General features: G+C 36.9%; 1 protein-coding gene across 8 annotated transcripts in view; it reads left to right on the forward strand.

The window, feature by feature from the left end:
• Positions 1-17,251, forward strand: part of ARID1B (AT-rich interaction domain 1B) — a 411,849-nt gene that overhangs the window by 234,984 nt on the left and 159,614 nt on the right. For 5 of the 8 annotated variants that reach the window (XM_082668765.1, XM_082668758.1, XM_082668762.1 and 2 more), the window contains exon 5: positions 8,953-8,994. The exons of the other annotated variants lie outside the window; for them this stretch is intronic. In XM_082668765.1, the coding sequence (XP_082524891.1) occupies positions 8,953-8,994 (42 nt within the window). The remainder of the gene's footprint in view (positions 1-8,952; positions 8,995-17,251) is intronic. 8 annotated transcript variants of the gene reach the window in all.

Here is a 17,251-nt window from a genome sequence, read left to right on the forward strand (position 1 = left end):
CGTTTTGAGGATGACAAACTGGAATATTATTTTACTTTAGTTCTTGTCTGTGTATTTGGAAATGGTAATATTCGCTGAGTACCGTGGATTACTGTTTTGTGAAATGCAAAACTCAATGATATGCGAAGAATAGTATTCCAGTAGAACCTTAGAACCTTTTTAATAGAACTTTCCCATCACCCCGTTTCCTTTGCCCCTGTGTAGTCAGCTCCTCCCTCCACAACCAGCTCCTAGCAACCACTGATCTGTTGTCTTTCCTGACAGTTTTGCCTTTTCTGGAATGTCTTAGAAATGGAATCATACAGTCAGTAGCCTTTTGAGTCTGGCTTTAGCTTCTTTTACTTAGCACAATACATTTGACATGCATTCGTGTTGTTGCTTATATCAGTAATCAATTCCTTTTTTATTGGTGAGTAGTTTTCTGCTGTATGGATGTAGTCCATTGTTTTGTGTCTCCATTCACCAATTGATAGACATTTGGATTGTTTGCAGTTTTTGACAATTTTGAGTAAAGCCTCTATAAACATTTTCATACAGGTTTTCAGGTGAACATGTTTTCATTTCTCTTGAGTAAGTACATAGAAGTGAGATGTCTGGATCATGTGGTAAGGCTACTTTTATTTTATTATCTTGTCACAGTAGATTACTTGAAAAAAATCAGTTCTCGTGTTCGAATCCCATGTTTTTAAACAAATTACTCATATTTTCTTTTGCCATATGGTACTGCTGTCTGTGGTGGAACCAGAGGGTTCCTCCTTGATAATTTACTCTTCAGGGGAGCGCTGTAATCATCCATCAGCACTGTTTCAGAAAGTGGCTCTATTATTTCAGGTCAAGGTGTGCCCCTTGACATGAAGTAGTGACGTGAGTGTCACTAACAAGTGTGGTGCCTTCCTTCTCCTTTGGGTCAGCCTTTGTTCCGAAGAGGTGCCTTTTCAGGTTTCTGTTAGTTGTTTCCAGTCTGACCTGAGCCTCATGTGTCCCCAGGCATCCAGCTCTTCAGTGAGCAAATGAAGGTTTGTAATTATCTCCCTGACATTTTTCTGTACTGAAATGCCCGTGTCCTGAATTACCAGTATTTTTCGAGTGTTCACAACTAGAGATTCTTTAGAGACAAGGCCTGTATGACCCTTTATTATAGAAGATTAATAGTGAACAATTTTGAACTCAGAAAGGTATTAAAATAAACTCAGTAGCAAAGCTTTTTCACACAACTAATACCCATTTTTGAAGGCTTCCTCTTTTTCTTGTACAGTTTTTTTTAGACAACATGCTTATTTTGGAGAGAGGAAGACTGGGCAGACTGGAATAGTGGTGTGCCATCAGTTAGTTGCCTTGAAGACTTTAATATATTTACATTAGGTGGAGCATGTTTTAAAATCTTGTTAGATCTACAGCTGTGTCAAATTGTGGTTTATAAACGTGTATTCATATTTTCATTGTGTTACAGTCCTCAACACATTCATTCATACCCACTCATTGATTTGTTCAACAGTTATTTATTGGGCTCCTACTCCATGTCGGGCACTTTTCTAGGTAAGAAACACACAACAGTGAATGACACTTGCAAGGTCCCTACTCTTGTGAAGTTTACATTTTAGTAAAGGGATAAGTAAGCAAATTTCAGGTGGTAATACCAGAAAGGTAGAGGGGCTCTTTGAGGAGGCGACCCTTAAACTGAGGTGTGAGTGATTTGAAGGGACCAGTAAATAGAAAGATCTGGTAGCAGAGTGTTCCAGGAGGAGAGGACAGCAAGTGCAAAGGCTATGAGGTAAGAGAGGGCCATGTGATGCATCATTTTGACAGTCTGGCCCGGGTATTTTTCCTGGTTTCTGCCGGGCTCATTCTCCCGTCTTCAGTTAGCGATGCTGATCTGCTAAATGGCTCCGCTCCTTGAAGTTGACGGGCTCTTGGCTAGGATGATGTGGTAACGGAACCATACGTGTCTTATCCTCCAGCAAACTAGCATGGCCTCGTTCACATGGTGGCTGGTTGACTTTCAAGAGTATGGTTAAAAGGGTGCATTGCCTCTTGAGTCTTAGACTTGGAAGTGGTACACTATGCTTCCTCTTGCTGCATTCCGTTGATCCAGGCAAATCATATGTCCAGCCCAGATTAAAGGGTTAGAGAAACAGACTCCACCTGCAGAGTGGGGCTATTTTTGCATGCTGTTCTATACTCAAGGTCTGTCTTCTCTGAGCCATATCATGAGTTTGTGATTGCTTTGTGAATCTTAAGTGAAGGTATCCTCACCCCGTTAGAGAACATAATTAGAAAGAGGAGTGTGACCACAATGCTCACAACCTTTGTTTTAAATTTAACAGCCCAGGTTATGAAGATACAGCTAACATTCTAGTATAGAAGATGATGTGAGCATAACACTTGCAGTGAAAACTGTAATTATAACATATCCATTGTTTGTCTTGAAATTGTATTACACTATATTAAGTATAACAGAAATGGTGTTTGGTGTATAGATAATAATACTTATTAATATTTATCCGTTCCCTATATAGGTACAAGTTTTTAGTTAATTTTAAATACATTCAGAGAATGGATGTTCTACTCAGAGCACTTAATAGTAGAAGGCATCACTGTGTGTTCTATTACCAGCTAACCAAACACCTAGCAGTTTCTGCAAGCTGTGTCCTTGAGCTGTCATGTGGCCCGTACATGCTGAGAAGAAGAATGAGGAGAATAATAAGTAAGAGAAGAATGCTGCCAGGGTTTTACATGGTTTTTTTTAAGTGTTCGTTTTTTAAATGGATTACAAAAAAGTAAATAATAATGATAGTAGTGGTAATAATAAACAATAGTAATATTAAAAAGATGAAACAAGTTCCTTGCTTGCTAAAATTAAAACTTTGCAACCCAAGGTGAGCTGTCTGTGTGCTTATGTGAGAGGGAGAGGGAGAGGAAGAGAGGTGGAGGATGGAGAGCTTTTCTTCCTACAGACTACATTTCATAAATCCTGTGACATGGTTTTGGAGAACAATTTATTTATTAACGTCTGCTTCTCCTTAATGTATAATAGGTAAAAGTGTGCATAATCGTTGTAGTTGGTGTATTGGTCTTTTCGGACCAACCAAAAAAGAGACACAGCAATCTTTGTAAGTAGAATAGTATCTTTAACCCTTGAACATCAATCTAGGCAAAAATCATTTTTTCTAAAAGCATTGAATGCTTAGTAATTTACTTGTGGACAAATATTGTGATTGCAGATTCCATCAGATTCTTCTCCTCCTCTCACTCCCATCTGCCTTTGGGTTGAACACCTCACAGATAGTTTTGCTTTTCCCATCCCTACCTGGAATTGGAGGCAAACTTGGTATCATTTTAATGTTTTATTATGGTGAAGGTATGGTATGTATGATCACTGGAGAAAATAATGGATCATTCTGCATCACAGTTATTCAAATGGAAAATTAAAACTGCGTGTCCTCCTCCCCTTGTTATTTCAAAATAAATTATAGATGGATCAAATATTTAAATGTAAAAAATAAAAAGTGAAACGTACTAAAAGAAAACATGAATGAATATTATAAAATCCAGGAGTGGGCAAGACAATTTCCAGCATGGCACATATTCTAGAAGGCATGGAGGGAACAAATGGATAGATTGGATTATTTATAATGTCAACTTTCTGTTTTTAATCCAACTTTAAAATTTTAACATGTCAAAAGCATTTCCCTAATTTATAAAATATTTCTTGAAAAGTTGAGTTTTTCATGGTTATGCAATGGTCAATCATATATAATACTTTGTTTAACCAGTCCCTATTTTTATACTTTTTTCTAATTTGTCATCATTTCAAATAATGATGTAGTATTCACACTTAATGTATAAACACTTGATCACAAATCAGATCACAAAGATTTCTCTAGCAAATAGATTGCTGGGTAAATGGGTATGAATATGTTTGAGGCTATTGATGTATAATGGAAAACTGTTTTCTGGGAGGGCTGTTCTCATTTACATACCCATCACAAGTGTTGAAGGGTCTGGTTGTACACACAAGCGCTGACTACTATACTTTTAAGCTTTGCCAACTTGCAAGATAAGACTTTTACTTACATTTCTATGATTATTATTGACATTGAACAATTTATAATGTTATCGTTGGCTTATTTTGTTAACTAATTACTTTTAATTGAACAAGAAAAACACATGCGTTGGTGAAAAAATTCTTAAATTGTGAGACAAAATACAATGAAAAATAAGTCTCTCCCTTGAGGCAATCACTGATGTATTTCTTACGTATCTTTACAAAATAGTCTAAGTGTATCAATCATATTAATCGACTCCCACTTTTATTTATTTATTTTTTTTCCTTGCGGTACGCAGGCCTCTCAGTGCTGTGGCCTCTCCCGCTCGGAGCACAGGCTCCAGACGCGCAGGCCCAGCGGCCATGGCCCACGGGCCCAGCCACCCCGCAGCATGCGGGATCCTCCCGGACCGGGGCACGAACCTGCGTCCCCCGCATCGGCAGGCGGACCCTCAACCACTGCGCCACCAGGGAAGCCCTCCCACTTTTATTTTTAACACAGATGTTAGCTTACTATGTACACTATTCTGATTCTTTTCACTTCATGTGATATCGTAGAAATTTTTCCTTATCTACACAGATAGACACACCTCCTTTTTAACAGTATTATAATATTCTACTGCTTAGCTGTATGAGAACTTATTAAACACCCCCTTGTTGATGGACGTTTTGTTGGTGGTGGTTTTCAGCTTTTTAGTGTTGCAAACAACTCTAGTAAACAACTTTGTAAATCTTTATTTTTGCACTTGAATATCAGTGGAATTGTTGGGTTTACACCTAATCGCATGTGTATACATTTTGGTGGATACTGCCAAATTGCATTTTATTCCAATATATGTTCTTATCAGTGCAAGACCATGATTTGAGTGATTTCCCACATCTTTGTCGATATTATAATTATCTAAGTTTTTAATCTTTGGTAATCCATGGTGAGAAAAATAGAATAATGTTGGAAGTTTTGACTTGCATTCTTTTAATTATGAGTAAGAATCTGTGCACATAATTATAAATCATCATTGTTACTTTATTTCTTTTTGTGACAGTGTGATCCCGATTTTAGAATCTTTATTAAAATGGGACATAGTTTTGTCAATTTTTTTTTACATATATGTTTTTATTCTTTTTCAAATTCTTTTCCCATTTAGGTTATTACAGAATACTGAGCAGAGTTCCCTGTGCTATATAGTAGGTCCTTGTTGGTTATCTGTTTTAAATATAGCAGTGTGTACATGAAAATGCTGCTGAATATTTGTGTTTTCTGCTTTAGAGATGAAAGTAAAAAAGGCTTTGAAAGTGATTCAAGAAAGGGGAAGGTACAACCACTGTTACTTCCAAATTCATGAATTCACATTTTCCCAATTTTCTTAATAGAATGATTGGAAATTAAAGTGTTTTATTTTAATTTTGGCAGAGGGAGGGCTTGTTAGGGTAATTGGGAGAGAGAGAAGCCAATTGAAGGTTTTTTGCTTGATTAGAATGCAAGAACTGTGAATGGTGTAGCTGCTTCTGAACTTGGCGGATTGAATTTCCACAGTGGTTTTAGAAATTCTCTACAAATGGAATCCTTTTAGGCATGTGAAGTGTTGATTGTAGCATCATTTGAAAGAAGCATGGTTTAACGGCAAGGGCAGGACTTATCCTGGACTTAGGAAGTCTCTGCTTTGTTAGCCCACACAAATCCCTTCACACCTTATACCTCAGGACCCCTTGACAGGTTCTCTCTCCCAGTGATGTCAGGTATGCTTCTCATCAGTATATTCAGAGTCATCTTTGGCATTTGTTACAGCATCTGTGTGGAGAAGGAGAACATTGGGTATCATGTCCTAATTTTAATTTAGATAAACCTGTGACCTTTTTTCTGGATGATTTTATAATATTGCTAGTTTTAAATCTCCCTAAACTGAAGATTAAAAAGAAAAATGACACCATGAGTAATCTCGTCTATTCATTTCTGGATTGAATTTATTTTTTAAATGAATGTTTAAATACATTGTACCCAATTAATAATAATTTAGTGAAACTCACCACTTTTTATCTCATACAGCACTGAGCACATGTCTTACATGTAGTAAATATCCAGAAAGTCTTTGTTAATGAGTCAAGTGAATGCAGACTGTCAGCACTTTATCCTCCCGCTACATTATTAAATCTTTACACTTAGAATGTACTGATTTTTTCCAGTTGTAAATTCTTGTTTTAACTTAAAATTGAGACTACGTCATAGTAGTCTCAATTTGCTGATGATGGTTGTCTAATAACTAAAATCCCATCAGATAAGCACAAATCTACTTCTAGCTTATTTATAGGAATTATAGATGTTGGGCTTATGAAATAGAAAATCCTTATCCTCCTTCTGTTTTCAAAAGATTCAAATTTATGATAAAAGAACAAAAAAGCTTAGCTGGTTTCTGTTGCTAGTTAAGTTTAATGACTACCACCTGAAAATCATGTGTGACAGTTGAAATACTCCCTTACTCCCACTAGAGGGGGATTCCTTCCAACTTAGGTAAAAATGCTATTAGATACAACATGAAAACTTCTGTGTGACATTGATCTTTCTTTTTTATTAAATTGAAGTTAATCTCATGTTTTAAAAATCAGCTGTCCTTCTGTAGGTATTGCAATTAAAATCTTACAGGAATAGAAATTATAAAGGATACTGAACTAGAGTGCACATGTATTTAAACCATAGTGCTTTTGAACAAACCGTAAATTTTTAAAAGTTGCTTTAATTAAACTGGTTAATACTTGGGAATTTCAAAACATCACTTTGAGCCCTCCTGGAGATAAAATCTAGGGTAGAAGATGAGGCTGACCTTTTGAGATCCACCTCCTTACTCCAATCCCCAAAGTCTGTCTTCGTCTCTGTCTGCTGACATACCACATGGAGAGTTCCTAAATTTCACTTGAAAGTTTTGGTTTGCTATCATCTCAAGTTGTCCAATATATTAAAGCCATATCTTTAAATAGATTTCTATTTGCCATTGAATTTTCTTACTACTTTGACTTTTCGTACTGTGTTAAGCAAATGCAGAACTCACTCTGGAGATGATCTTTGCAGATTTAAACATACAATATGTTCTAAAAACAATTCTATACATATTAAAATATCATATCAAGGGTGAATGTACCTAACACTGAGGTATGCAGATATGAAGTATGTGTATAATTCAAGAGTAAATGTCATATTGTGTTTATAGTAGCTGAGATTTGGTGACTTTGTTGCTTGTGCTTTTCCTTAACTAAAGTTTCCAATGTCGATTAGAAGTTTTAATGTAAAAATATTTGAGGCTAGTAACCTAGTGTTGTGAAAGGCAGGACTTAGGAAATTCAAACATATGTAAATTGCAAATAACTGAGTTCTTTTTCTTTTTCCTTAAAGACTATAAGAAGATCTTGTTTCTAAGTCTAACAATTAGCTTTAGAAATCTAAGTGTAAACACAAATGCTGTCAGTGAATCTTATAATGATCTTGTGCAGTAGTTATCCAACATTTCAGTCTTTAGCCTAAAATCACATTTGGTATCAGCAACATATGGTTTTCATCAGAACTAGGCTGCTCGTCTTCTCAATATCATTCATGCGTTTCTCTTGCTTTGTGTACCAACCTCTGTCAGGTAGCAGGTGGTGGGTGAGCGTCACTTTCAGTAGAGCAGTTGGAGAGTGCAATTTGTTTCCTCATTTCTTCTGTGACCCCTTTACTTTCATACTGGATGACAGTCTTATTGCAGTGATCTTCCTTTCAGTATTTTCTCCCCCCCAAGGGAAAAATCCAGTGTTTTTTTATAGCAAGATACATTGGATAGCCTGTATGTTTTCTACTTAAGTGTCTACCACAAATGCCTGACTTTAAGGTGTTTAAAACTAACAGTGAGAGAATTCCCTGGTGGTCCAGTGATTGGGACTTTGCCTTCCAATGCAGGGGGTGCAGGTTCGATCCCTGGTCAGGGAGCTGGGTTCCCGCATGCCTAGAAGCCAAGAAGCCAAGATGTGGAGCGGAGGCAATATTGTAACAAATTCAATAGAGACTTAGAAAATGGTCCGCATTAAAAAAAAAACAAAAACAAAAAGCCCCACTAACAGTGAAGCCAGGTAGTCTGATGTTACTGCCCCACCTCCACTGTCTTCCCCAGACACTTAAAAAAATATTCCTATTTGTTCTGTTGCTTTCTTTCCTTGCTCTTTTCCATCATATACTGGTACTTTGTAGTAGTCAAACTTAAACGCTTTATACACCAGACTGAATAATTAGGTTTAAAAAACAGTAATTATCAATACACGTCTTGTTCCACACAGCTTTTAAAATTCATGTTAATGAGCTCTGTCTTCTAATGCATAAGACTGACAGGCAATTTTGAAGTTTTGCCATCATTTCACAACTTGTTGCTTAGACTCTGCCTGCCTCTTCCTGAGTATTGCTTTCAGGAAGTCTTGCTCTGCAGCATTCCCGAGATTCAGGACTACCCACTCTGATGTGAACGAGACAAGAAATTACTAGCAGCTTTACAAGCATGATGAAATTGCTTTATGGAGCATAACTTTCCCCTCACTGACAGTAAAAGTTCAAGAAGTATGCGCGACATCTTGTGATCTAAGTGAGAAGCATGATTCTCCTAACTTCCCAGATCATTTTGAGGAACTTCTACCACCACTTCAACATGATAGCAAATATATTAATTTGATAGGTGCTCACCCTGTTATAAAACTGGAAGCCAGGGCAGTGACCTGGATTTATACCCACTCATGAAGAGACTCACAGATCTCTCTTTCTTGACACCTGACATAAGTTGAACACCAGCTTTCTCAAAATTCTCAGTTCTGGGCCATGCCTGTGCTCTGGTGTCTGCGGTTAGACTCAAAGAAGGCTTTTGATAGTGCCTGAATTATTTTTTTCCTTATGATTTCAGGTTGAAGTCTTGACCTCGGAGGATACTACCTTTGGACTCAAGGTGTGTAGTCTGATGTAGCTTGTTGTGTAGGTCTCATCAGCTCCCCTAAGTGGATTGGAAGGCTCAACAGAGAGGACTTGTGTTTTTTTAATCAAATGGAGAGGTCCTAAAATCTTCCAAAGTTTCAGATTTCCCTGTTATTGGGATTAAGATCAGATTATGGTAGTATTTTCTTTTCCTTCTTTCTTTGTCGTGGTGAATATGAGAAATAGTATAGGAGACCAAGAGTTGTATTTAGTAGTAAATGACTTTTAAATTTGAATTAGCCATGGAATAGAATTTACTGAAATTCCCACGCCCCCAGGTTGGGGGCTGTGAAATTCAACCACTGAATGGTATCAGAATGCTGTGTTTACTTCATAATTCTAACTTCATTCATTCATTTATTTCTTATCCCCGCTTCAAATATTTATTGGACCCTTATGTTCCAATCACAACTAGATGAAATCTCAGCTCCTGCCCTTGAGCTACTCAGTCAGTTTGTGGGTGCAGGCCTATAGACAGGTAAATTATCCTGTGGTGTGGTTGTCCCCATGCTGAGTTATGCCAAGGATGTGGAGTGTGGTGGAGTTGATGGGAAGGCATTCTCGGTGGTTGATCCCTGGGCAGAGCTTGAGGGCTTGGCTTGTATTTAGGCAAGAGAGGACAGGAGAGATGAGAGCTGTTTTCAGGTCAGAGGAGATCCATGAAAAAACTCAGAGGGAACGAAAAGTAGTTAAATTCTGCCTCTGTGGCAAGCTCTAGGGTTGAAAAGGTTAAAGATTTGAATTTTATCCTACAGAAAATGCGTAGCTATTACAAGATTTAAAGTCAGGTAGTGGTTAGACCTGCAACCTAGGTAGATGATTTGGGCCACTTTGTGGAGGATGGGTTTGCCAGAGACCAGTGAAGGGGTTGACTGGCTCAGGTGAAAAGATGATGTGGGCCAGAGCTGGCATAGTGGAAGAGGAAAGAGATCCTTAAGAAGTAAGTCTGCAGGACCTGAAGATCACAGATACGCAGGGTAAGGAAGGCAGAGGAGCTGAGGGTGAGATCAAGGAATAGATTGGCTGCCCTGAAATACAGAGCACAGACGGAGGAGTCACAGATTTTTAGAATCGTGGTCTTCCAGACCTGTAGTTCGTTTTATTAGATTTACTTGCCTTTTGTACATATTTGCTAGTAATTCTTAAGCCACGTAACTAAACTGGTGAGAAGTACTTACTAGGTAGGGGAGCCTGACTTTCCTCTCATGTAGCTGCATAGAAGGACAGCCTAGGCGCCATCAATTACTTTGAAAATCACAAGTCTCGGAGGGTAGTTGGTGAAAACTTGAGAGCGTAAGGTACGGGTGCTCTTACCTGACTCCTGCTTTCCTTTCTAGATGCGTGGCATTGTGTTAGTACAGTCAAACTAGTTGTGCTGCAAGTACAGGTGGAATGATGTTGTAATACTACCAAAATCAAAACTGTTTAGAGGTTATAAGCTTAGCAAGGTATTACATTATAAATAAATATAAATTAAAAGTAAAAAGACATTAACACTTTATAAATATTTAAATATTTGGTAAACTAACTCAAGTTTTATATCCTTTGTTTTTTTTGCCTCTGTATCTACCAAAAATTACTAAAAGAAAACTAATTATAAATAGAGCTAATTCGGTATTTGCAGTATTTAACATATGGTCGTCTTCTGCATTTTTCATTGTTTATTAAATACCCAGCATGCATGCAGAATATTCACTGCATATTTAATAAACCTGTAGGGTCAGTTCTTGTGAACTCATCTCCACAATCCTTCATGCTTATACTGAGTATGCAGCAGGACTGTGGAAGATTATCGTGCCAGCAGCTCTCATGGCTTGCCCCACTGTGTAAAGGCTTTGCATTTGTTTTGTGGCTAAACTAGCAGATTGCTTCTGTAGCCTTAAATTCAACTTGTGGGAACACGATTTGAAATTTTTTTCCATGATTGAATGATTTTTAAAGAATTAGATGCTTTTCACTTTTGCATATCTACTCAAAAGTGTTCATACAGGTAACTATTATCTGTAAGTCAGCAAATATATTTTTATCTTGTTTCTTCAAAGGTCTAGGTATTCAGTATTGGTCAGGTTTTTGAACACTTATTTGCAATTGATCTTTTCTCCTGTTTCTATATACACTGGGAAGAATAACTGAAATCTGACTCACTGGTAACACATTAATGGCATCGTCTTGGTGGATGTGGCATGTGTGTCTATATCCCATATACGTCTCTGATCCTTTTAGTGATCTTTAATGTGCCTTTGATCTTTCTTTACTTTTTCTTTTGGACACTATCTAATTACTCGTTTCTTGTATGCTTCGTTTTCTCCCAAGTCGAACTAAAATCTACAAACTTAATATTTACTTAATGTCTATGAGCATGAATTAGTGGAAAATGACTTAACTGTGTTGGGACCCAGAGGTGCAAACGACCTATTTCTGTTTATGAGTGTGGTGAAACTATAACCCAGGAATACAATTTTGCAGTCATTCAGAACTGTCATGCCTATTGTGGCTGTTTTAACATTAATTTTTTAAAGCTAATCTAATAGGAAGGAAGTATCTGCGCTCTTTCTTCTCCTCCACAAAACCTTAATTTTGCACAAATCCTGACTCATTGTTTTATTAGGCTTATCTCAAAAAAGGTAACTTAGAATTTGAACATTTCAACTGATTTCTAGTGGTTCTGAGTTTTGTAACTTTGGCGGTTGTTTCTATACAGGTCTAGTAAGATGCTTAATTAATTTAAAATTATGTATACTTCTCACAAACAAGAATTTCAGTGAATAGAAGAGGTGTTTGAAAATTAAAAAATGAGCAAAGATATTTGGAAAGGAAAGTTCTGCAAACTATAAACTGCTGATCTTGACGTCAGCTGTGATCAGGACTTGAATATATTAAAAGTTTATAATTCTATAGAATAATAAATCAGGAATCTCCGAGGCAGCCAACATGGGTTGGTTCTTTTTACAAGAGAAGTACGCCTTCTATGTCATTAATATACTAGGTAAAGCTGGTAGTGATAATGAGACGATAAATCAGCTAATCAAATATATATATAATGATATTGTTAAACATAGAAAAAGGCTAAAAATTGGACTTTGTTGCCTGTGAGTTCTACAAAGAAATTTATAGTAGGGAAGTAAAAAAGAAATGAATGAAATATCTCTGGGTTGTTAAAAAAGAAAAACTATGTAAACATAACTTTTCCATAAATTTCTTAAGAGATCTTAATCAGAATCTAAATAAATCACTTAAAAATTTCATGACCACAAATCTTTTGCCCTCTCATTTGTTGTATATAGCTAAGTCAACAGTTATAAAGAAGCAAGATTTATTTCACTATTAACTTAAATATCTTTGCTAATCTTAGTTCTGCAGTTACACTCATTGAATTCATTCGGTCATTCTAATGCATTTCATTTAAACAAATACCTGTGGAATAAAAGTACATGTTTATTTGTGTGCTGGGAATGCAGTAGTAAGAATAATAAACCCTTGCTTCTGTGGACCTTACATCCTTTTTTTTTTTTTTAATTTACTTATTTATTTTTGGGGGGGCAGCGTTGGGTCTTCATTGCTGCGCGTAGGCTTTCTCTAGTTGCGGCGAGTGGGGACTACTCTTCGTTGAGTTGTGTGGGCTTCTCATTGCGGTGTCTTCTCTTGTTGCCGAGCACAGGCTCCAAGCGCATGGTCAGGCTTCAGTCGTTGTGGCTTGGGGCTCTAGAGCACAAACTCAGTAGTTGTGGCTCGCGGGCTCTAGAGCACAAGTTCAGTAGTTGTAGCACGTGGGCTCAGTAGTCGTTTCTCGCGGGCTCTAGAGCACAGGCTCAGTAGTTGTGGCGCACGGGCTTAGTTTGCTCTGCAGCATTTGGGATCTTCCCCGGACCAGGGCTGGAACCCATGTCCCCCTGCATTGGCAGCAGGCGGATTCTTAACCACTGCGCCACCAGAGAAGTCCCAGACCTTATATTCTTGACACAACTTTTGGAATGATCTTATTCCAGGCAGGAATTCTAGAAGAGATGCAAATTTATATTCTCCTCTTGTATATAATTTTTTGCTACTCTATGGTATAAATTGCTTTAATTGAATCTATTTGTTGTATTCTACAAAATGGAATAGAATTCCAGTTTGACTTATAAAACTTATAAATGGCAAAAGGATTAGTCATCTGTAAACAAAATTTCAAAATAAAAGTGAAATTCATTTTGTCTTTTCAAAAATAAGGTACTTTTAATTGTGGACAACTGTCTAGGTGGAGGATCATATTTGGCAGTGACTTCAGTTACCTTTGGACTTACTCCTTTATTTTGACATCTGGCCATTATGAAAATCATCTGTATTTTCCTCCTTCATATAAAAGTAAAAGTTATGTTGCAGTCTAACTGCTTGTCATAACTGCTTCTCATAAGGTCTAAGAGGGAAATAGAACACAAAATTGGTAGCGCATCTCTGAATGGGCTCCCTTTACTAAACAACCAAAAAAGTGACCTTGGGGAAAAGCGGGAGGAGGCTCACTTGCTGTTTTTCTTTTCTGATCAGTTCATCTTACAGGAGTCAGGCCTTATTAGTTCTCACTGCATATTCTGGTCATCTAGAACTGTGCTAATAATGGTAGTTACTACCATGTGTGGCTATTTAAATTTACATTAATTCAAATTAAGTTTAAAATTTATTTCTTCAGTTGCGCTAGCTAGCTACATTTCAATAGCTACGTGTTGTTAGCAGCTACCATATTGTCATAGTGCATGTACTTGAAGTGCATTTCCAACTTGAAAGAAAGTTCTGTTGGCCAGAGCTGGTCTAGAAAATAAAAGTTCCAAGTGTTCGTAAGACACATTGTAACATAATACATTTCACAATTAGAATAGAAATTTTTTTAATTGATAAAAAATCCTGAGGATTAGAGCAGATTAGTAGAGAACAGAAGGAATTTGCTCTTTTGGTAAAGTAGCATAAAGCAGAGGGGATGTTCTGTTCAGTAAAAATATATATAAAAAATACAATAAAGTTGGCATTTCCCATTGGATTTTGAGAGTAGAAAGGTTTTAAACTGGGTCATGAAGTTAGGCATCCTTCTGGTTCTGACTGTTGTAATGCATCATTAATTCATTGATTTACCTGCGGTTATGCCTGGGGGCTAGGAGTATAGTATTTCAGATTTAGAATGTTTAGCGTCACGTAATGAGAGATTCTACCTGTTCAAATATCCTTTCTTTATTAATGTAACCACATGAAAGCATACATTAATATGTTTGTGTTTTTTTTTTTTTCCTTCTTGTGAAGCCATGTTAACTTCAGTTCTTCTAAACTCTTTCCATCTTCTTACCAGGATGTGTTTTCTAGTGAATTTACTTGGCTAACTCTCTAAGAGGGGTGTGAATATAAGTTAGGTGTAAAAGTATATTTAGGGTAACAATGTCGTTGAAATGAACCAGCAAACATTTTCTTTTTGAAGTTCATAATCATATCAACTCATATTACTTTTCATAATATAAAGGATTTATTTTTGCATTTACAATTCTTTATTTAATGAAAATCTACTGGAAATCCTTAGAGGAATAAAGGACCAAGCTTATTCTTTACTGTTTCAGCCATTGAATCTAAGTTAAAATGAGAATATATATATATATATTGGTAAAGCAAAAGAATTTTCTGTTTCTCCGTAGAAGAAAGACTGGAGGAGGAAAAACAAAATCCATAGCAATTCTCAAGTCTGGATTTGGGAACCCATGTTGAGTCCTTCCCTTCTTTTGTTAGAGAATTTCCCAGCCTCTCAGTCTGCCACCTGCTGGTGGTTCAAACACTTACATGTTTGATTTTTAAATAAATCTGCTTTTTTCTTCTTTAGGAAAGATTTGGGGGAAATGTTCTATTTATACTCACCTGAAATATTTTGGTGCAGTTTTACTTGTCCTGTTTAATTATATTTTTAAAAGCTATTTTAGCTTCTTTTTCAGCTCTGTCTTTAGAGGATTATGTAAATATAAAATTTAGAAAAGACAGAATATTATGAAGGCCAAAGCATATACCACTAAGAGATAAAGACAGACTTATAAAGGTCTTGAGGTCTTGAGTGCCATGAAAGGGGTTACTTGACAGTTGTTGTGGGGGGCAGGAGGGTCTCCCCTAATTTCTGAATTTGGATGAAATACGGAACAGCAGCCCTTCTCTGCTCTTTTGTAATTAAGACTACTTAAGTGGAAGTGAGCAGACCTAGAGTTTACTTTAAGTCATAGTATAAGATTGGAAAATTGATTCCTTGCTCTCACTAAGGTTCTTTTCAGCCCTAAAATGCCACAGGTCGTCTGTATTCATTAGGTCAAACCTTCAAGTCTGTGCTCATTTATTCTTCTTCTGATGTCTCCCTGCGAGTGCTTACTAGTTTAAGCTATTCTCATTGTGTTGGGGGAAATATAACTATTTTTTGTCCATAAACAAACATTCCCAATGAAATAAAGCCAGGCAAAGATTTTAAAAAGAGAAACAAAGTAGAGGAATTTCATTTTCTGCCATCTTTATCTCCTGTCCTAACTTCCCTTGGAGCCTCCTTGACTAATTCTAGAGCCTTAGATTCATGGGTCAGTTATTTGTTCATCATTTTCTCAAAGAGGAAAAGTACTCCAAAATATTCATCTCAATTTACTTTCACGATGACTAAGGCTGAGGGAGGGAACAGGACTGATTTTAAGCCCTATTTAATGACCAAGTAGGAAAAAAAATTCAAGTTTCTGCCTCCCGGGCCAGTGCCCTTTATACAGAATTACAGCAATGCTTATTTTTAGTCTTCCCAGTACTGGAGCTGTAGATTAGATTGAATCCTACAGTATTGACATTTTTACAGCTTAAATTGCCAACAGTGTTGGCAATTTCATATGACTCAATCCAGTGTATTAGGGCTCTCCTATATCATTTTAGATCCGCATTCAGTAGTGAAAACACTGTTTTTCTTTAAAAGCTGTTTCCCCCAATTGCAGTGTGTATGTGCATACTAGTTGAAATATCAGGTGATCACAGATGTTTGTGGAATTTAATCGGCATGACAGGACTCTAAGCCACATAGTCCAATGAAGAATGTGTGATGTTTCCAGAATAGGCTCTGACAGTATATAAAAAATCAGAAATATTCATCATGACCACGTGGGTTCTTAGTGTGGTAGGAGCTCCATTTCTTCTAGACCAAATGCTCTGTCAGGTGATGGTAGAGGGCAGACTCTTCGGATGGACTTCCTGACTGTGTGGCGTGGGTCGCTAGATCTCCTAAGTATATTTGTACAAAAATGTTTGCCCTGATGGTGGTGAATGAAGGAATGTGAGTGGAGGCTAGCAGAATTCATGCCTGCTTTTGTCAGACTTACATTGGTTTTTAAGAAAAGATGGTAGGAATTAAGCACGGCCTCAGGTGCTGCAGATCTCAGAAGTGATCTTTTTAAGGGAGGGAAGAGTTATGCTTGAATGAAAGCTTATTTACTTGCATATCCTGGCATTTGATTGACTCTGTTTTTCTGCTGGGACATTATTTTGGCACTCTTATCTGAGGACTTAATTTCTAGTAATAATCAGAATGTGCATATATTCTCCTTATCCCCACCCTGAAACACCTGTTCATTGGGATGTGTACAGATAATTAGAGACACGTCTCTGGGCTTGCCTAGAAGATTCCTTAGCATAGAGTTACTGTGACCATATTAATAATCATCAAGCTGCTTAAGATTTTGTTGGGAAGAAGCAAAGCAGTTATTCTAGGGGAGATGGGGGATGATTTTGATTGCATGTGTTTTAAGTTCTCTCCTATGCCAAATTTTAAAGCCAGTTTTGTTTCTTCAGATGGTGAAAACCCTCCTCCTCCCTTAAATCTGGCTTTTACCCAAGCCATGTCAATTTTTGCAAGTCAGTTGAGAATGTCAAAGTGACTGGTGTTGAAAGAGCCAATATGTTGGAAGATGTTTAAAGCCAAGTAGAACATTTATATGAATTAAAGAATATATTAGGATATGATTTTTCAAAATCAGATTTGAAAAAAAAACCTGTTGAATTAATACTTGCGTACCAGATGTATCACTGATACATACTTGTAACAGATATTCCCCAATAAGCAATAAAATTACCATTTTACAACTGAAGTAATCTATCCTGTGGGTCCATTTGCAAAGATATGCCAACGAAAATACATGCAGAGTTCTTGAAGTAATAATGCAAATAAAACATTTCATATTGTAATTTTAAAACAACAGGATTAGGAAACAAAA

Source organism: Grampus griseus (assembly GCF_964374135.1).
Source record: "Grampus griseus genome assembly, chromosome: 13".
Classification (NCBI taxonomy): domain Eukaryota; kingdom Metazoa; phylum Chordata; class Mammalia; order Artiodactyla; family Delphinidae; genus Grampus; species Grampus griseus.